The following is a 16,111-nucleotide window of genomic DNA, read 5'->3' as shown; positions in this document are numbered from 1 at the left end:
CACCCCTCCACGGGCACCCCTCAACTGTCTACTGTTTATCCTGCCCTCCACACCACGGGGTCATGTTCATCCACCCATCCACGGGCACCCCTCCACCGTCTACTGTTCATCCAGCCCTCCACCACACCACGGGGTCCTGTTCATCCAGAGGCAACGCCACCGTCTACTGTTCATCCAGCCCTCCACCACACCACGGGGTCCTGTTCATCCAGAGGCAACGCCACCGCTCACTGTTCATCCAACCCCCCCACAACGCTCACTGTTCATCCCATCGATCGGCTTCACTTAGCAGCAGTAGCCAAGGAATCGCTCGATCGGGTTCAGTTAACAGTCATCGATTGATCGCTCGGGTTCAGTGACGCGTAGCCTGCAGTGCAATCGCTCGGGTTCAGTTAGAGCCCAACGCCTCGCTCGGGTTCAGTTAGAGCCAACGCCTCGCGCACACGCGCGTATGTGTACGAGAGAAACGCGCATCGCTCGGCCCCCGACCTCCCACCGTAACCGGGAACTCCCGAAATTCCCCTCCCTCCTTGCTTCTACCACGGTTTTTCCGCCATGGACGGCCCAAAGAATGTCATGCAGCTGCGTCTCCGGCCTGCCCAGGACGAAAAGCCCATTTTCTGTCATGATTTTTTGTCATAGAAGTAGGAGCCCACCATATCTATGATGATACCGGGTTTTGTCACAATTATCGTCATAGAAGTGTCATATGTATTACAGAAAAAAAATTCGTTCGGCCCAAAATGTCACGGATGTGTCTTTTTTTTGTTGTGATAGGACCGACGCACCAGAGTAGCAACCATCGCCGATGAAGAAAGTCGTAGATGGGAAGGCGAACGAAAACCGGTTCCAAATAGACCCATCGAAGATCAGCACCGACCGGATCCCCTGAGATCCAACGGAACACACCTCCATACAGCCTCCGGCGAAGCTAGACACACCATTGAGACGAGATAGAACATGGGAGACATTTTATTCCTATTGAGGGACATTACCGCCACATAGCCCCAACCAAGACACTAAACCTAACAAGAATGAGAACATGGTCCCTCCTGACAGCTGGAGGGGGGGCAGGTCCTCCTCACCTTTATGGCCCAAAGGCCATTGGAGATGAGGCGGACCGGCGGCGACGCCACGGGAGGAGGAGGAAAGCATGAGATTTTTTCTTGTGAAGGAAGAAAGAGAAGGTGTAACAAATATATTTGAATTATTGTTGTACTAGGGATATTTGCATGTTATTTATAGATGAATTTTACTTTTTCTATAAGTATTTTGAGTGTTACTGGTTTAAAAAAAACAAGTACAGATATCTAGGGAAAAAGTTCTTTTTTTCAGGTGACAAGGTTTAGGGGAAAAGGTCGAATGACATGCTCTTATATCCATGTTCGCAGACGAGTCCGAATGTAAATAGTGTGTCTGTTTTATATGATGGCGATTGAAGATGCTCCTATTTTCCTTACTGTGGCCATAGTTAGTGAATGTGTGGGTTATAATGGGGTTGTTTGGTTCTAGGCCTAATCATGCTACACTTTGTCATATAATATTGTCACACTTGCCTAAGGTTAGTTGTTCAAAATGAGAGCCACAAGTCGGCAAGCCTAAATGAATCTTGCCACACTTTTTGAGTGTATGTGATGTGGATTTCTAGTGTGGCTTGCCTAAGGTATGGCTTGAACCAAGCACCCGCCCAAGTTGGTCAAACTTATCTAACTTTAGATGTGGCTACCTTAGACAAACTTAGTCTCAAGCCAAACAACCCTAAAAAGTCTGCTAACGCTAATATGCAGACTAGTTTTTTGTTGGCGCATAGACTAGCGTTTTCCCAGTATTTTTCTGAAAACACGTTTTCCCTGTATTGATCGGCTCCTTTGCCTAGCATAGCAAAGCGAGACGGCACGGGTAGTTGTCAGTTTTTGTCACGTATACAGCCATTTCTACGCATGTTCACTTGTGCAGCCCGTCCTACGAGGTTACGGCCACACACACACCCGCGTGCGGGGTTTCGGCTGGATAGAACAAGACAAAATGTTCAAAGCGGCAGGCCTTCACGCCCACCCCACCCAGGCCCGTGAGCGACAGCACCGAAAAAAAAAAAAACTATGCCTGGGCGGCACTGCTCTAGCGCATCCACGCCGCACGCCTCCCTTCGGCAACAGTCGCACGCCCATGTTTGTCATCGTGACATAAACTTTGGTTTCTGGTTCCCCTTTCTTTTTGTAAGCTGATGATTTGTTCAACATCAATGTTTATTTAGTAGTACTAACTGCCATTCCTGACCCCAACTTACGTCGCCAACAGACGGCCGGTGGCTAGATATTTATCCGGTCCCTCGTCTCTGGTTGCCATCTTGGCATTGATACAACCTTTTTTGGCTTCTTTGTGGAGGTGTTTATTTGACTTTTTTATTATTATGGCGGTGCCATGAAGCCAAACATGTTTATGTCTTCACAACTTTATTTATTCGGATCTTATGAGTTTAATTATTGTCTCGTATTATTTTTCTTAGTTTTATTATTTTTTGTGGAATTGAAATATTTCCTCGACACTATTGTAAAAATCTTATGATTGGACAATCTGCACTTTTAAGGCTGGTCCCTGGCCCGAGTCCGTTCTACTTATGTACTCCCTCCGTTCTAAATTACTCATAGCAGAAATAGATGTATTTAGACTAAAATACATCTAGATACATCCATACATGCAACAAGTAATTCGGAACGGAGGGAGTAGTATTGTCTAGTTTGCGACTAAAGTTCTCTCTCTCTCTCTCAAAACAGGCTTTCACCTTGTTTTATATATAAAGCAGTAACCACATCAAGTACATGGCTGAACGATACAAGATGATGAAATAATTCTCGTACAACTCCGAACCCAAGATAAGCGGATCACACAGAACATAAGCGACTATGCTAACAAAAGAGTACTCCCTCTGTAAACTAACATAAGAGCGTTTAGAATACTAAAATAGTAATCTAAACGCTCTTATATTGTTTACAGAGGAAGTACATTGGAACATTCGACTAGTCAATCCAAAAATCCATGGTTTCGCAAATTTTTTTCCCCAAAAATCCATGGTTTCATTGTGCGATATTTTCTTCTGCATACAACTGAGAATAAGTGGACAAATGTACTATCTCTATCAAAATATAAGACGTTTTGAGTACTTTTCAACAGGAAAGTGTGAAAGAAAGCATGGAAACCGCCAGACAAATGCTTGTTTGCCTGACTAAAACGTGTTGTAGCACACATGCACCGAAAATGAGCTGTGACATTTTTTTCCGCGTACAATAACAAGACATGCAAGTATCCAAAAATACCACTACTTGTTTACTTTTAAGAACTGAATACAAAGCAGAATTTACATCATAGAACGACAAAAAGATCTTCTCCTATTCATCCTAATAAAAATTGAATAGACCTGTTTAGTCTTCCAGATATATATTCTTAAAAAAACGCAAAATAAATTCATCAATTAACTAAACAATAATTATACACTTTGTCTAATTCACATCTAGATGTTTTTTAAGGATGTCACATCTAACCTCCCACAAGTATATAATGCATCAACAAGAAACAAAAAAAACTAGTACAAAAAAAATAGACCACAAACAGAATGAAAATCAGCTTAGATGGGACATAACTATGTCACATCTAGATGTGTCTTAGACAGACCCATAATTATATTCTGGATTGTGCTGTAACACTGATGCTATCACACTCCGTATAATCACGCAAGTTAGCACCTAGGCATGCCCGCAGGACGGCGCATCATTTTAGCTTGGGGGGTCTTGCCATCCTTTACGATGAACACAGTGTCCATCCCCCAAACCTGATGACGATCGAAGTGGCAGTGCATAAACCACACACCTAGCATAGCAAAACGAGGGCCAAAGTTATAAACCATTCATTTCAATTTCAACAAAGTGACGCGGAGGTTCATGATAACCAAAATTAAGTCTAAAACACTCACCGGGATTTGTAGCACGGAAGCGAACTGCGGCCCAACCAGCCTTCGGCACGGAGACGGTGTTCTGGTACGGCGGGTCGATCAAGTTGTACGTGGCCGGATCCTTGTGCTTGTCGAAGTTCCCGAACCCTCTTCCCACCACGTAGAAGGCGAATCCGTGCAGGTGCATCGGGTGGGTCTCGGCGCCTAGAATGGCAGTGTCCTGGAAAACCACCTCCACCACGGCTCCGTACTCGAGTACCTTCACCTTGGTGCCGCGCTTCGTGAACCAGCGCTCCGTGGGGACATTGTCGTCGGTGAAGTTGAAGAAGAAGGGCGGCTTGTCGGGGAAGTCTGGCTCGTACACGCCGCGGACGGAGCCGTAGTAGGCATCGAGGACGTCGACGGAGGGGGTCTGGAAGCTTACGTTGTTGAGGCTAGCGGCGAAGCGGCTGCTGAGTGGACCATCGCACGTCATGTTGCCCGTGCATGGGAGCACATTGACGGCGATGGTGATGAGCATGTGCTCGTCGACATGGGCCGGCACGTCTGCGGGGTGGTCCTTGCTGGCCAAGGACCGGAGCTGCTCTGTGTATGTCGTCGCCGCGTCGGTGTCATTGACGGCTGGAAGGTTGGGGAAGTCCGGCGTGCCCGCGCGTGTGGCACGTGGCGCGTCCGTGTACTCCACGATGGCTGTGGCGGTGCTGTTATTGAAGTCGATGCCGGTGTTCGACGCGAACGTCCGTGCCGCCATGTAGTACCGGCAATTGGACGAACCGTTCGCGGCGCGGTCGGCCTCCAGGAGCGCGTCCACGGTCTGGCCCGGCGAGATCATGATATAGTCGACGGTTAACGCCTTGGTGTAGCGCGCGTCTGTGCCAACCACTGTGAGACGGTGCCCTGCGATGCCGAAGAAGAGCTCGTTGGCCAGTGCCGCGTTGATGATCCGGAGCAGATACGTCTTGCCACTCTCCACGTGCAGCTTGAAGGTGCCGTTCTTGGAGCACGGGAACAGGTCTCCCGGCTGGCCGTTGATGGTGTTCGCATCAGAAATATTGACCTCGCCACCAGTCCGTTTGGCCTCCTGGAGCAGACGGTTCACATCGGCGTTCCACCACTCACCTGCGAATCAACATCTCGCATATTAATACCACATGGTGCACACAACATGATTCATGCATTTCTTTAAAAAAAAAGAGAACATGATTCATACATCAAATAAGTTCAAGATATATCCATACCGAGGATGACAGGTATCTCCTTGTGTGGCTTCTTGAAGGGAAAGGTGGTACCCTTCTTGGGGTGGATGACGATGGCGCCATGGACGGTGGTGCGGTCAAAGTCGCTGTGCGCATGCCACCACAGCGTGCCCTCTTCTTCGGACAAGATGACCGTGTAGGTGAAGTTGGCGCTGGGCTGGATGGGACACTGTGTTATGTACTCCGGGCCGTCGGACCACGGGTTCCTTGGCTGGTCCACACCATGCCTACACACAAGGAGGTTGCCGGTGATCACGTTACAGGCAAAGGAGAGAAGTTTTGTTACGTGAACGGCACGATGGAATCAAACTTACCAGTGGATGGTGATGTTTTTTTTGCCTTGGTTGATGACGTTGACGATGACGATGTCGCCCTTGCGCGCGTAGATGGTCGGACCGGGGAACTGGCCGTTCACGGTGAGCACGGTCTTCTCGTGACACAGCCTTGTGTAGTTAGTCTTTTTTATCTGCAAGAAGAATGTCGTTAGTTCATTTCGTGCATGCAGGTATCACCGTAGCTGTCACTGTAAGGGAAGTTGATTTGGCAAGAACAGTGTAATTTTGACTTTTGAGGTGTTGTTGAAGAACATAAAGTGAACAGGGTGCCGTGTCATTGGCTCATTGTAGTACTAGCTAAGTAGTTCTCAGGACTGCGTTTTGAGAAACTCATGAGACTTTGTAGTAAGATGCATACTCCCTTCATTTCAAAATAAGTATAGTTGATTTAGTATAATTTTATATTAACTTTGTAATTACTCTATCTTAAAATAAGTATTTTAACTTTGTACTAACTTTAGTGTTGAGATACTTATCTGAGGCGAAGGGAGTAGTAATCAACGACACGATACGACACTTGTTTTAAGACGGAGAAAGTATTTGGTAAAATTACTAGGCTTGCTAGACAAACATGGTCGATACACTTTTGGATGTATATAGCGAAAATGGAGCCAAGCGCATACAAGGAAAATGCTACGTGAATGCTGATAGAGTGCAGGACTGCAGATAGACTTACAGCGAAATCGTAGTGGCGATTCTTGGAGCCCTCGGGCGGGGTGACTGCGGACGCCAACGTTGTTAACACGACAGTACCGAGTAACCAAAGCATAGCTACACTGATCGCCATGCCAACGTCGTTACGATTTCGACCGCCTGGAGGTTAAGGAGCTAGCTATGTACGTATAGCCAGGTAACACAGTAGCTGTAGCTAGAGTTGGGAATGCAACCAATATGCGTGTGCGATGGCCGTTGGAGGCAGCTCCACGAGAGTATTTATAGGAGCTAGCGATGGGCCGGTCGAGACGTCGGGCAATGCATGCATGCATGCCTGCCCCAGCTAGCTGCATGGTCTTCAGTTAGTTTCAGATTATTTCCCTTCATCGTACAATTAGCTGGTCGAGTCTTCCACGTTTCATTTCCTTGGGCGATGACAGCGACTACCACAACGTGCGAGCAGCCGGCCCCGGAAGTGGAAGCCTTCGCGGCAACTAAGCTAGGACAAGGGCATGTTGAGCACACTAACTTGAACGGGCCAAGAGTTAGCACTACTAATCGATGAGAAAACTCGAGGCTTGAAGCGAGCACGTGGGTTCTTTTTCTTTCGAGAAGCCAAGCATTCAACCCCGACGTGAATGTCCTTGCCTTTACTTACGCTAGAAACCACAGCAAAATCATGCATGCATGTCCGACCAAGACTTATTTACGCAAAACCATCATATTTGAGGTTACAGTAACAACTTGATATCAGATTCAAGTGAGGGCAAAAAAAAACTACAGGAATTGCGTCTAATGCTTAACGCGCAGCATTGATACTCGAAAAACCAGTGAAGTAACCTAGTTCGGTTCACTCACTCCCTCTCGCGTGACCTAGCCGTCATCTACTGTTCCTCACTCTGTGCTGCCTCCGACGATCCCATCCCGACAACCACGTACATGGCTGGTCAGGAGAGCAGGTGTCTCCGAAACCCTGTCGTTCGAGATCCTACCCGGGAGAACGGCAATAAGATTTTTGGGGAGTGTCTCGACGCGACTGCTCCCGATTCGTCCCCAACTCCGTTCGCCTCTGCTTCCACTACTTCCTCTGCATCGACACCATGGCCGACAACGCTGCCGCTAAGAAGAAGGCCACGGATGACGCCGAGGCTGCTTCTGCCGCCGCCGCGTTGGCCAACCGGAGGGTAATGATCTGTTCATCCCTCGTTTACTCGTACTTATGCTAGCCGTATATGTGCTGCTCGTAGAAGGTTCGATTCTATGTTCTATACGTGCTAGTATGCTTAGGTATCGCTATGAGATGCATACATTTTATACCATGCTTACTGGTTACTCGTGGATAAGTCTAATCGGAAAAGTGCTAATATTTCCAACATCCTATCTGAGACAACAACATGTGTTGATGAAGAAGGTCAAGTTCGAGGAAAAAACACTTGAGATGAAGGCGCTTTCGAGGAGCATGGTTGAATTTTGGATAGATGAATTTTAAAAACTTGTTGAACATATGTCGCTTTTATTAGGATTGAAATGTATAATTGAATTGTTATCGATCAATGATTCAAAGTGAAGCGGCATGGCAGACATGTTTTTTTTTTTTTTGCAAAAGGCGGACATTTGATGCATCGAGTTGGATGGTTGACTCGGCTACCGCTCTCCACGGACGTTTGGGATGTCCGTGTTAATGAACGGCGTTGGAGATGCACTTACACGCTGCGGCCGCACACAGATAGTTATGCTTTACTTTCATCCATCTTAAGAGAAGTACTAGTGCTCTCCTAGGGGATACACACTGCAAATGTTCGACTGGTGTAGAAAAACAAATTCCATCGGCTTGGAGTTAGTTAAACAACAATAATACTACACCTACGAAAACAACCTACGAAGAGTTACGTAACCTGCCTAACAAATCTATCGCCCCCCCTGATTTTCACCCGTGTGGGCCCCTGCCACATCCATCCATCCAATCGCAGTCCTACACATTGCCTATTACGTAAAATCTGTACGTAACTTTACCTAGGTGTAGCATTGCTCGTTTGGTGTAGCATTGCTCGTTAAACAAAAACGCACTTGGTGAAGCTGGCCATCCCAGAGTGCATATCAGGTGATACGGGAGCGAAAATGCTCCCATGATACGATATGATCTTGGCCATGGGATTTTACATCCAACGGTGAGCCCAGGAGCCCCAGAACATTCTCAAAAGAGTCCTTTTAGAAGCCTAGAATCGCGTCCTGATCCGCATCCCTAGATGTTGACCGTTGGATGTGAGATCCAACGGACAAGATCACTTCGTATCATGGGAGCATTTTAGCTCCGGTATCACCAGATATTTTCCCGGCCATCCTATTCCTAGCCGATGACGATATACAGTGCAGGCACGCCTGTGGCTCTGTGATGCCAACAGCTAGCAACAGTGTCCTCTTCTGAATTGTAATCAGCAGCAACTCAGCAACAGAGTCCTCCTCTGAATTCCGATCACGAACAATGTAAGGCATCGGCCGGCTGGAATTCATCTGCTGGTCTCGGTCATGGCGCCGCCATTCTAGACGGACGATGCAAATGCGTTGGCAGGTTTTGCGAGAGTGAAAAGCAGGAGCCTATTTAGTTAGTTTGGTCATGCTTCACTAAACGTCAAACAAAGTTTTTGACCTGTTGCATGCTGTCTTCTCTGAAGATCGGAAGACTAATGCGTAGTGCAAGTGCGCATTGACTTCCTTGATCAGTCAGTTTATGGTACATAGTAAGGTGTTCTATTCAGCCAAGATCAGACGTGTCAACTAATGCTACGCAGATCGGTAGTTTCTACGGTAGAAAAGCCATTTACGGTACGCACGCACGTTCCCTTTCCAAGGTACTACTAGCCAGCGGAACACCGAGAGATCGCCTTTGGCAAATCAAATCATGACTCTCTCTCTCTCTCTCTCCCTCCTTTGTTGATGTTTAGAAGTGAAAGTTGAGAGTTAAAGTTATGAGAATGAATAGTCTTTCATTATACCCTGATACAAAGGCGGTTAGAAAGGGATGACTGTCAAACATGGCCTATCAGGACACCCTACATCGGATATGGTGTTTTTTTTACATTCTTGAAATGATCCTAACTTTTGTCACCAGGTGGGCATGCCCATGGTAGGTATTCATGTCAAGTTTGAACTACTTCTGACACCATATGCATGTTGCGACATGTCCTGTCGCAACCATTTATCAACCTTTTTTCATTGAGATACTCCAGAAAATGCAAAATTTCTCGAAAACCCGAATAACTTGACTCGCTTCAGTGCTTGTATTCGTCGCTAGATGGTCTACGGATCTTGATGTATTTTATTATTATTTTTAGTGTTCGTTGTACTACCATGATTGAAGATGAATAGATTGAAAGTCTTTCCTGTAAAAAAAAACTTGGCATGATGCCTTAAATTGCTCATACAAGGCCATGAGAAGAATTGAGATCATTTTAACATCATGCACTCAGAAGGAGCCTTCTATGAGCACGTGGACTTTTTGAACCACGGTCACCCTCCGTTGAACATGGGCTATTTTTTGTCATTTTTGAAATGACCTCAACTTTTGCAAGAAGATGGGAATGCCCATGCTAGGCATCTATGCTAGGTTTGAATGATTTCCGACACCGTATCCAAGTTGCGACATGTCCGACCATTTATCACACTTTTTGACCAAGAAACTCCGAAAAATGCAAAATTTATATAAACCAAAAATAACTTGGCATGGTGCCTTGAATTGGTCATCCAAACCAATGACAAAATTGGGGTCATTTGGCAGATGCCGAGAAACAACGTGCATTTCCTAGAGTTTTCTTTGTTTCTGGTTACATAACTGTTTCCTTGTTGCCTAATAAAACGTGGTTTCCTTCAATAGGTTGTTTTGCTCAATAACCATTTGACCATTGAATTTTAGAAACATAGATATGAAAAGAGCTTTCCAAATTTGAAAAAAAGGTCCCGATTTTGAAAGAAGACACAAATTTGAAAAAAAGTTCACTAATTCGATAAAAGTTCACAGAATTTGAAAATGTTTGCAGGTTCCGCAGAAATGTTCGAATTCACAAATGATCACAAAAAAGAAATAAGTTTGCAAAAATATTTTTTTGTGAATTTGAGAAATAGTTTATGAATTTTGAAAAACTACACAAATTTGGAACCAATGATGAATTCGAAAAAGTTAATGAATTCTACAAAGAAGTTTTTGAAATTTAAAAATAAGTTCACTAGTTTCAAAAAGATTAAGATTTTGAAAAAATGTTCTTGGATTTTTAAGAAGTTCATCAATTTCAAAAAGAAATCACGGATTTAAAAAAAATTGTAAAAATTAAAAAGAGTTCATGAATTTGAAAAAAGTTCACGGATTTAAAAAAACATGGATATGAAAAAAGTTCACAAATTTAAGAAAATTTTGATGGATTTTAAAAACATGTTCAGCAATTTGGAAAGTTCAAGAATTCTTTAAAAAGTTCAAGAATTTTAGGAAATTTGACGGATATGTAAAAAGTTCACAAATTGATAATTTTACTGTTTAAAAAAGAATTAAAGAAAGGAAAATATAAAAAAACACAAAAGAAAAACTAAACAAACAAACTGGAAAAAAAAGAAAGCTAGGCTGGGAAGTTTTTAGCGTTACATTTGACACAACATAAAGATAGGAAGAAGCACATTGGCACAACAGTTTTGGTGTGCTAGTTGGTTTCTACATTTGCAATTAAGGGACTGTTTGGATTGTGACTATTATTTTTGTCTTATGTTGTCACATTATTTTTTGCCTTATGTTGCCATATTATTTTTTGTCACACTTGTCTAACTTGAGTTGCTCAAATTGTTAGCCATACTTTGGCTTGCCTAAAGGAATCTTGCCACACTTTTTTGTGTCTATGACACGTGACGTTCACCGCTCATAATTTTTTTCGCCTTAGGTGTGGATAGAACCAAACACCCATCTTACTTGGTCAAACTTGGCTAAAATGAGGTGTGGCAAAGTGTGACAATATGTGGTTGGAAACCAAACAGCCCCTAAATGACGAGGTTCTGAGTTTGAATCGTCAAGTAGCACACTTAATTGTTTTTAAGGCTGAAAAAAGAAGATGGGTCGAGTTGCCGAGGACGGAGCAGGGGTGTTAGCCCAGGAGGGAGTTGGGCGTACGCCATATACGTTCCGACGGGCGACCCAATTTTGTTTCCGAAAATGCTACAACAAATGACTACATCCTGGCAGATATCTTGCTTCTGCATCTGTTGTGGCATTTCAAAAGCAATTGAATAAAAAATGTCTAAGTTGGTGGAGGAAATCCAACACATCTCAAGGTAATTGTTGGAACTTGATCATATGAGGAGGTAAAAGTTGGTTCAATCAAACAATGCACGTGTTAATTGGAATTTCTCTAAGGGTACAAGATGGATGTGTTCACACACACGCACGCACGCACGCACGCACGCACGCACACATGACACAACACAGGCGGTCGTGTCGATTGTTCGGTCAAACCAAAGTGGGTGGGAATTAACACTCACTCCAACTAATGGCCAAATATCTAAGGGTGATTCACCTCATTTTCTCTAATTAAGCGTCTTTGGTTGAAAACTGTTACTAGTTAATTTGAATAAAGGTATTAGGTAAACTATTTCTTCAGTGGTGGCCTTTTGACTTCTTGTCTCGTTCTATAGGAGATAATGGACTTCATCAGCACTTTGGCATATTTGGAGGTGGTGGCATGATCTTAGCTTCTTCCGCCTTGCCGTTCTTCACAATAAACACGGTCTCCATCCCCCAGACCATGTGTCGCTCGAAATGGCAATGCATGAACCATACACCTAAATCAACAACCATAAAACACAAAGGTGAAGTTAGAAAAACCCTCACAATGAGCCATAGAAATGATGAAAGAGATGCCTTAATAAGCACTCACCTGGATTCGCCGCCCGGAAGCGGATTGCGGCCCAGCCAGCCTTGGGCACGGAGACCGTGTTCTGGTACGGCGGGTCATCGAGGTTGTACGTCGCCGGGTCCTTGTGCCTGTCAAAGTTACCAGCCCCTCTCCCTACCACGTAGAAGCTGTACCCGTGAAGGTGCATGGGGTGGCTCTCGCTACCGAGGATGGACGTGTCCTGGAAAACCACCTCCACCACGGTGCCGTACTCCAGCACCTTCACCCTTGTGTCGCGCGCCGTGAACCTGAGGTCTAGAGGGAGGTCGTCGGTGGTGTAGTTAAAAGCCACCGCCGGGTTGTCGGGAAAGTTTGTCTTGGCGACGCCCAGTAGCACCGAGGTGTAGTAGGCGCCAAGGATGGCCGTGCTGGGCATCTCGAAGCTGACGTTGTTGAGGCTCGCCGCGAGGCTGTTGTTGCGGGGGCCCTTGCACAGCTCGCCGGGCGTGCAGGGGATCTCATTGACCGCGATGGTGATGAGCATGTGCTCGTCGACGAGCCGGGGCACGTCCACCGGGTGCTCCTCGCTGGCGAGGGACTTGAGCTGCACCGAGTAGGCCTCCGCCGCCGCGCTGTCGTTGATGGCCGGCAGGGCGGGGATGTCCGACATCGCCGTGGCCTGCGGCGCGTCGATGTACTCCAGGACGGCGGTGGTCGTGCTGTTGTCGAAGCGGGCGAGCGGGTTGGTCGCGTACGGCCTTGCCGCCATGTAGTACCTCGTGTGGTTTGAGCGGCCACGGTCGGCGTTGAGCAACACGGTCTTGGTCTGGCCCGGCCCGATGAAGACGTGGTCGACTGTGAACTGCTTGGTGTAGGCGGCATCGGTGCCCACCACCGTGAGGCGGTGCCCGGCGATGGCGAAGAAGAACTCGTTGGTGAGCGCCGCGTTGATGATGCGGAGCATGTAGGTCTTGCCGTGCTCGACGGGGAGCTTGAAGGTAGTGTCACTGGAGCATGGGAACAGGTCACCGGGCTGGCCGTTGATGGTGTTGGCGTCTGACGGCTGGAAGTCGCCACCGCTGCTGAGGGCTTCGGCGAGCATTTGCCCGACGTCGCGGTTCCACCACTCCCCTGCATGCAAAAATGTTCACACAATCAAGCCTCACCCCAGGTCCCCAGCACGCGATCGAAGTTCAAGAAGGAAGGTTTTTTAATTTCGGAAACAAAATAGTTTCGGACCTGTTATTTCGAATTTTGATATTTCAAATTTCACTTAATTTTAATGAATTCTAACATAATATAAATTTATTTTGAAATCAGCTTGAATCTACCTCGAAATTTCAGGGTTAAAGATATTTTGGACCCCACTGGAATATGCGATATTTCAGAAATTCACTGAAATTTCGTTGAAAATTTTAACCAAAGGAGAGCACCAGCGTTTGAGCATGCGTACCGAGGATGATGGGCACCTCTCGGTGCGGCTTCGGGAAGGGGTAGGCGGCGCCGCGCCTGGGATGGATGACGATGGCACCGTGCACGGTGGCGCGGTCGAAGTCGCTGTGCGCGTGCCACCACAGCGTGCCCTCCTCCTCGGAGAAGATGATCCGGTAGGTGAAGGTGTTGCCGGGCTGGATGGGGCACTGCGTTATGTAGGCCGGGCCGTCCGACCATGGGTTCCGCGGCTGGTCCACGCCGTGCCTGCACATGCACAGAGTATTAGCAGTGTCATTCTGTGCAGAACTTAATGCCAATGCCATGGCCTGAAACAAATAAGTCCATTTCTGAGACTAGAAAAACTACCAGTGGATGGTGACGTTTTGGTCGCCTTGGTTGTGGACGTTGACGAGGACGACGTCGCCCTTGCGCGCGAAGATGGTCGGGCCCGGGAACTCGCCGTTCACGGTCAGGATGGTCTTCTCGCTGCAGAGCCGGGTGTAGTTGGCCTCCCTTATCTGCAACAATGGCGGCCGCCGTTTTGTCATGCATCATCTACTATCAAGCAAATTTTGCAGACACCTGGCTACTAGCACATCGATCCATTCTTCAGCTGACGGGAAGCAAAATGCATGATGCACTTACGAAGAAATCGTAGTGGCAGCGCACGCTGCCTGAACCTGAACCATGAGCGGGGACGGCAGCTGCTGCGACACCAAACGCTAAGGCCACACATAGTAACCAAACTAGATGTATCTTACTGATCGCCATTGCCGGACTAGAGATCGATCGAGCAACCAGTGGCAGGAGATAGCTAGCCAGTGTAGGTAGCAAACCAGGTCTGACGAGTGAAGAATATGCATGCCATCTGTGGTACTACTTATACACAGGGATCTCGCCAAGAGGAAACACGACCGATGGCGAAAAATTCTTCGTCCATGGATGACAGTTCGGATGAGGAACCGGTCGTGCAATTGAGATTCTGCTATTCCGGCAGCATGAAACATAACGCGAACGTGCATCCCGATGACAACGAGCTGTCCCTTTGGAGCCTTCCCTGTGCGAAGACAAGACTTCAGTACGAATGGGGCTCGAAGTTTGTCAGCGCTCGAGCATGTGTGGGGAAAAGGTCAAGAAACGAACCTGGCTAACCTTCAAGGCGTTGGCCATGCATAAGTTTATATGTTCCAGCGGAGTTCCCAATATGTCGTAAGTAGCACCGTATTTCCTTTTTTTAGCACCGTATTTCGATGGGTATGAAGAACGCGTGGGCAACATAGACCTTTGTGCGACACGTTGCGTCACTCTCTCACCGGCTGTCTGGGTATCTAGAATTTGACGTGAGTTTTTCGCTAGGTAAATGATTCCGGCCGGGGAATCAATTTGCGGTTGGGTGGTTAGGAGTACGGTGCTATCTTCGGTTTATCAGGATTCAAGTCTTAGACTTATCGTGTTGGAAATATGCCCTAGAGACAATAATAAAAGCATTATTATTATATTTCCTTGTTCATGATAATTGTCTTTATTCATGCTATAATTGTGTTATCCGGAAATCGTAATACATGTGTGAATAACAGACACCGACATGTCCCTAGTGAGCCTCTAGTTGACTAGCTCGTTGATCAATAGATAGTCATGGTTTCCTGACTATGGACACTGGATGTCATTGATAACGAGATCACATCATTGGGAGAATGATGTGATGGACAAGACTCAATCCTAAACATAGCACAAGATCGTATAGTTCGTTTGCTAGAGTTTTCCAATGTCAAGTATCTTTTCCTTAGACCATGAGATCGTGTAACTCCCGGATACCGTAGGAGTGCTTTGGGTATGCCAAACGTCACACCGTAACTGGGTGACTATAAAGGTAGACTACGGGTATCTCCGAAAGTGTCTGTTGGGTGACATGGATCAAGACTGGGATTTGTCACTCCGTATGACGGAGAGGTATCACTGGGCCCACTCGGTAATGCATCATCATAATGAGCTCAGAGTGACCAAGTGTCTGGTCACGGGATCATGCATTACGGTACGAGTAAAGTGACTTGCCGGTAACGAGATTGAACGAGGTATTGGGATACCGACGATCGAATCTCGGGCAAGTAACATATCGATAGACAAAGGGAATAGCGTACGGGATTGATTAAATCCTCGACATCGTGGTTCATCCGATGAGATCATCATGGAGCATGCGGGAGCCAACATGGGTATCCAGATCCCGCTGTTGGTTATTGACCGGAGAGTCGTCTCGGTCATGTCTGCTTGTCTCCCGAACCCGTAGGGTCTACACACTTAAGGTTCGGTGACGCTAGGGTTATGAAGATATGTATATGCAGAAACCCGAATGTTGTTCGGAGTCCCGGATGAGATCCCGGACGTCACGAGGAGTTCCGGAATGGTCCGGAGGTAAAGAACTATATATAGGAAGTGCTATTTCGGGCATCGGGACAAGTTTCGGGGTTATCGGTATTGTACCGGGACCACCGGAAGGGTCCCGGGGGTCCACCGGGTGGGGCCACCTGTCCCGGGGGGCCACATGGGCTGTAGGGGGTGCGCCTTGGCCTAGATGGGCCAAGGGCACCAGCCCCTATAGGCCATGCGCCTAGGGTTTCCACC

At 46.8% G+C, this 16,111-nt stretch overlaps 2 protein-coding genes across 2 annotated transcripts; both read right to left on the bottom strand.

Annotated features, from left to right (window-relative positions):
• Positions 1-3,706: 3,706 nt before the first annotated feature.
• On the bottom strand, positions 3,707-6,324 carry LOC119314933 (putative laccase-9). Its single transcript, XM_037589615.1, has 5 exons — positions 6,214-6,324; positions 5,517-5,668; positions 5,185-5,429; positions 3,968-5,065; positions 3,707-3,864 (listed from the first exon to the last, which is right to left on the bottom strand). The coding sequence occupies exons 1-5, from the start codon at positions 6,322-6,324 to the stop codon at positions 3,734-3,736; spliced, it is 1,737 nt and encodes a 578-aa protein (XP_037445512.1). The 3' UTR covers positions 3,707-3,733.
• Positions 6,325-11,874: 5,550 nt separating this feature from the next.
• Positions 11,875-14,263, bottom strand: LOC119316169 (putative laccase-9). Its single transcript, XM_037590507.1, has 5 exons — positions 14,138-14,263; positions 13,859-14,010; positions 13,512-13,756; positions 12,101-13,189; positions 11,875-12,005 (listed from the first exon to the last, which is right to left on the bottom strand). Exons 1-5 carry the CDS (start codon positions 14,261-14,263, stop codon positions 11,875-11,877), a joined length of 1,743 nt encoding a protein of 580 aa, XP_037446404.1.
• Between the last annotated feature and the right edge of the window lie 1,848 nt (positions 14,264-16,111).

This window comes from Triticum dicoccoides, chromosome 6A, assembly GCF_002162155.2.
Source record: "Triticum dicoccoides isolate Atlit2015 ecotype Zavitan chromosome 6A, WEW_v2.0, whole genome shotgun sequence".
Classification (NCBI taxonomy): domain Eukaryota; kingdom Viridiplantae; phylum Streptophyta; class Magnoliopsida; order Poales; family Poaceae; genus Triticum; species Triticum dicoccoides.
The sequence above is the reverse complement of the archived record's forward strand: the minus strand, read 5'-3'. Positions and strand labels throughout refer to the sequence as shown.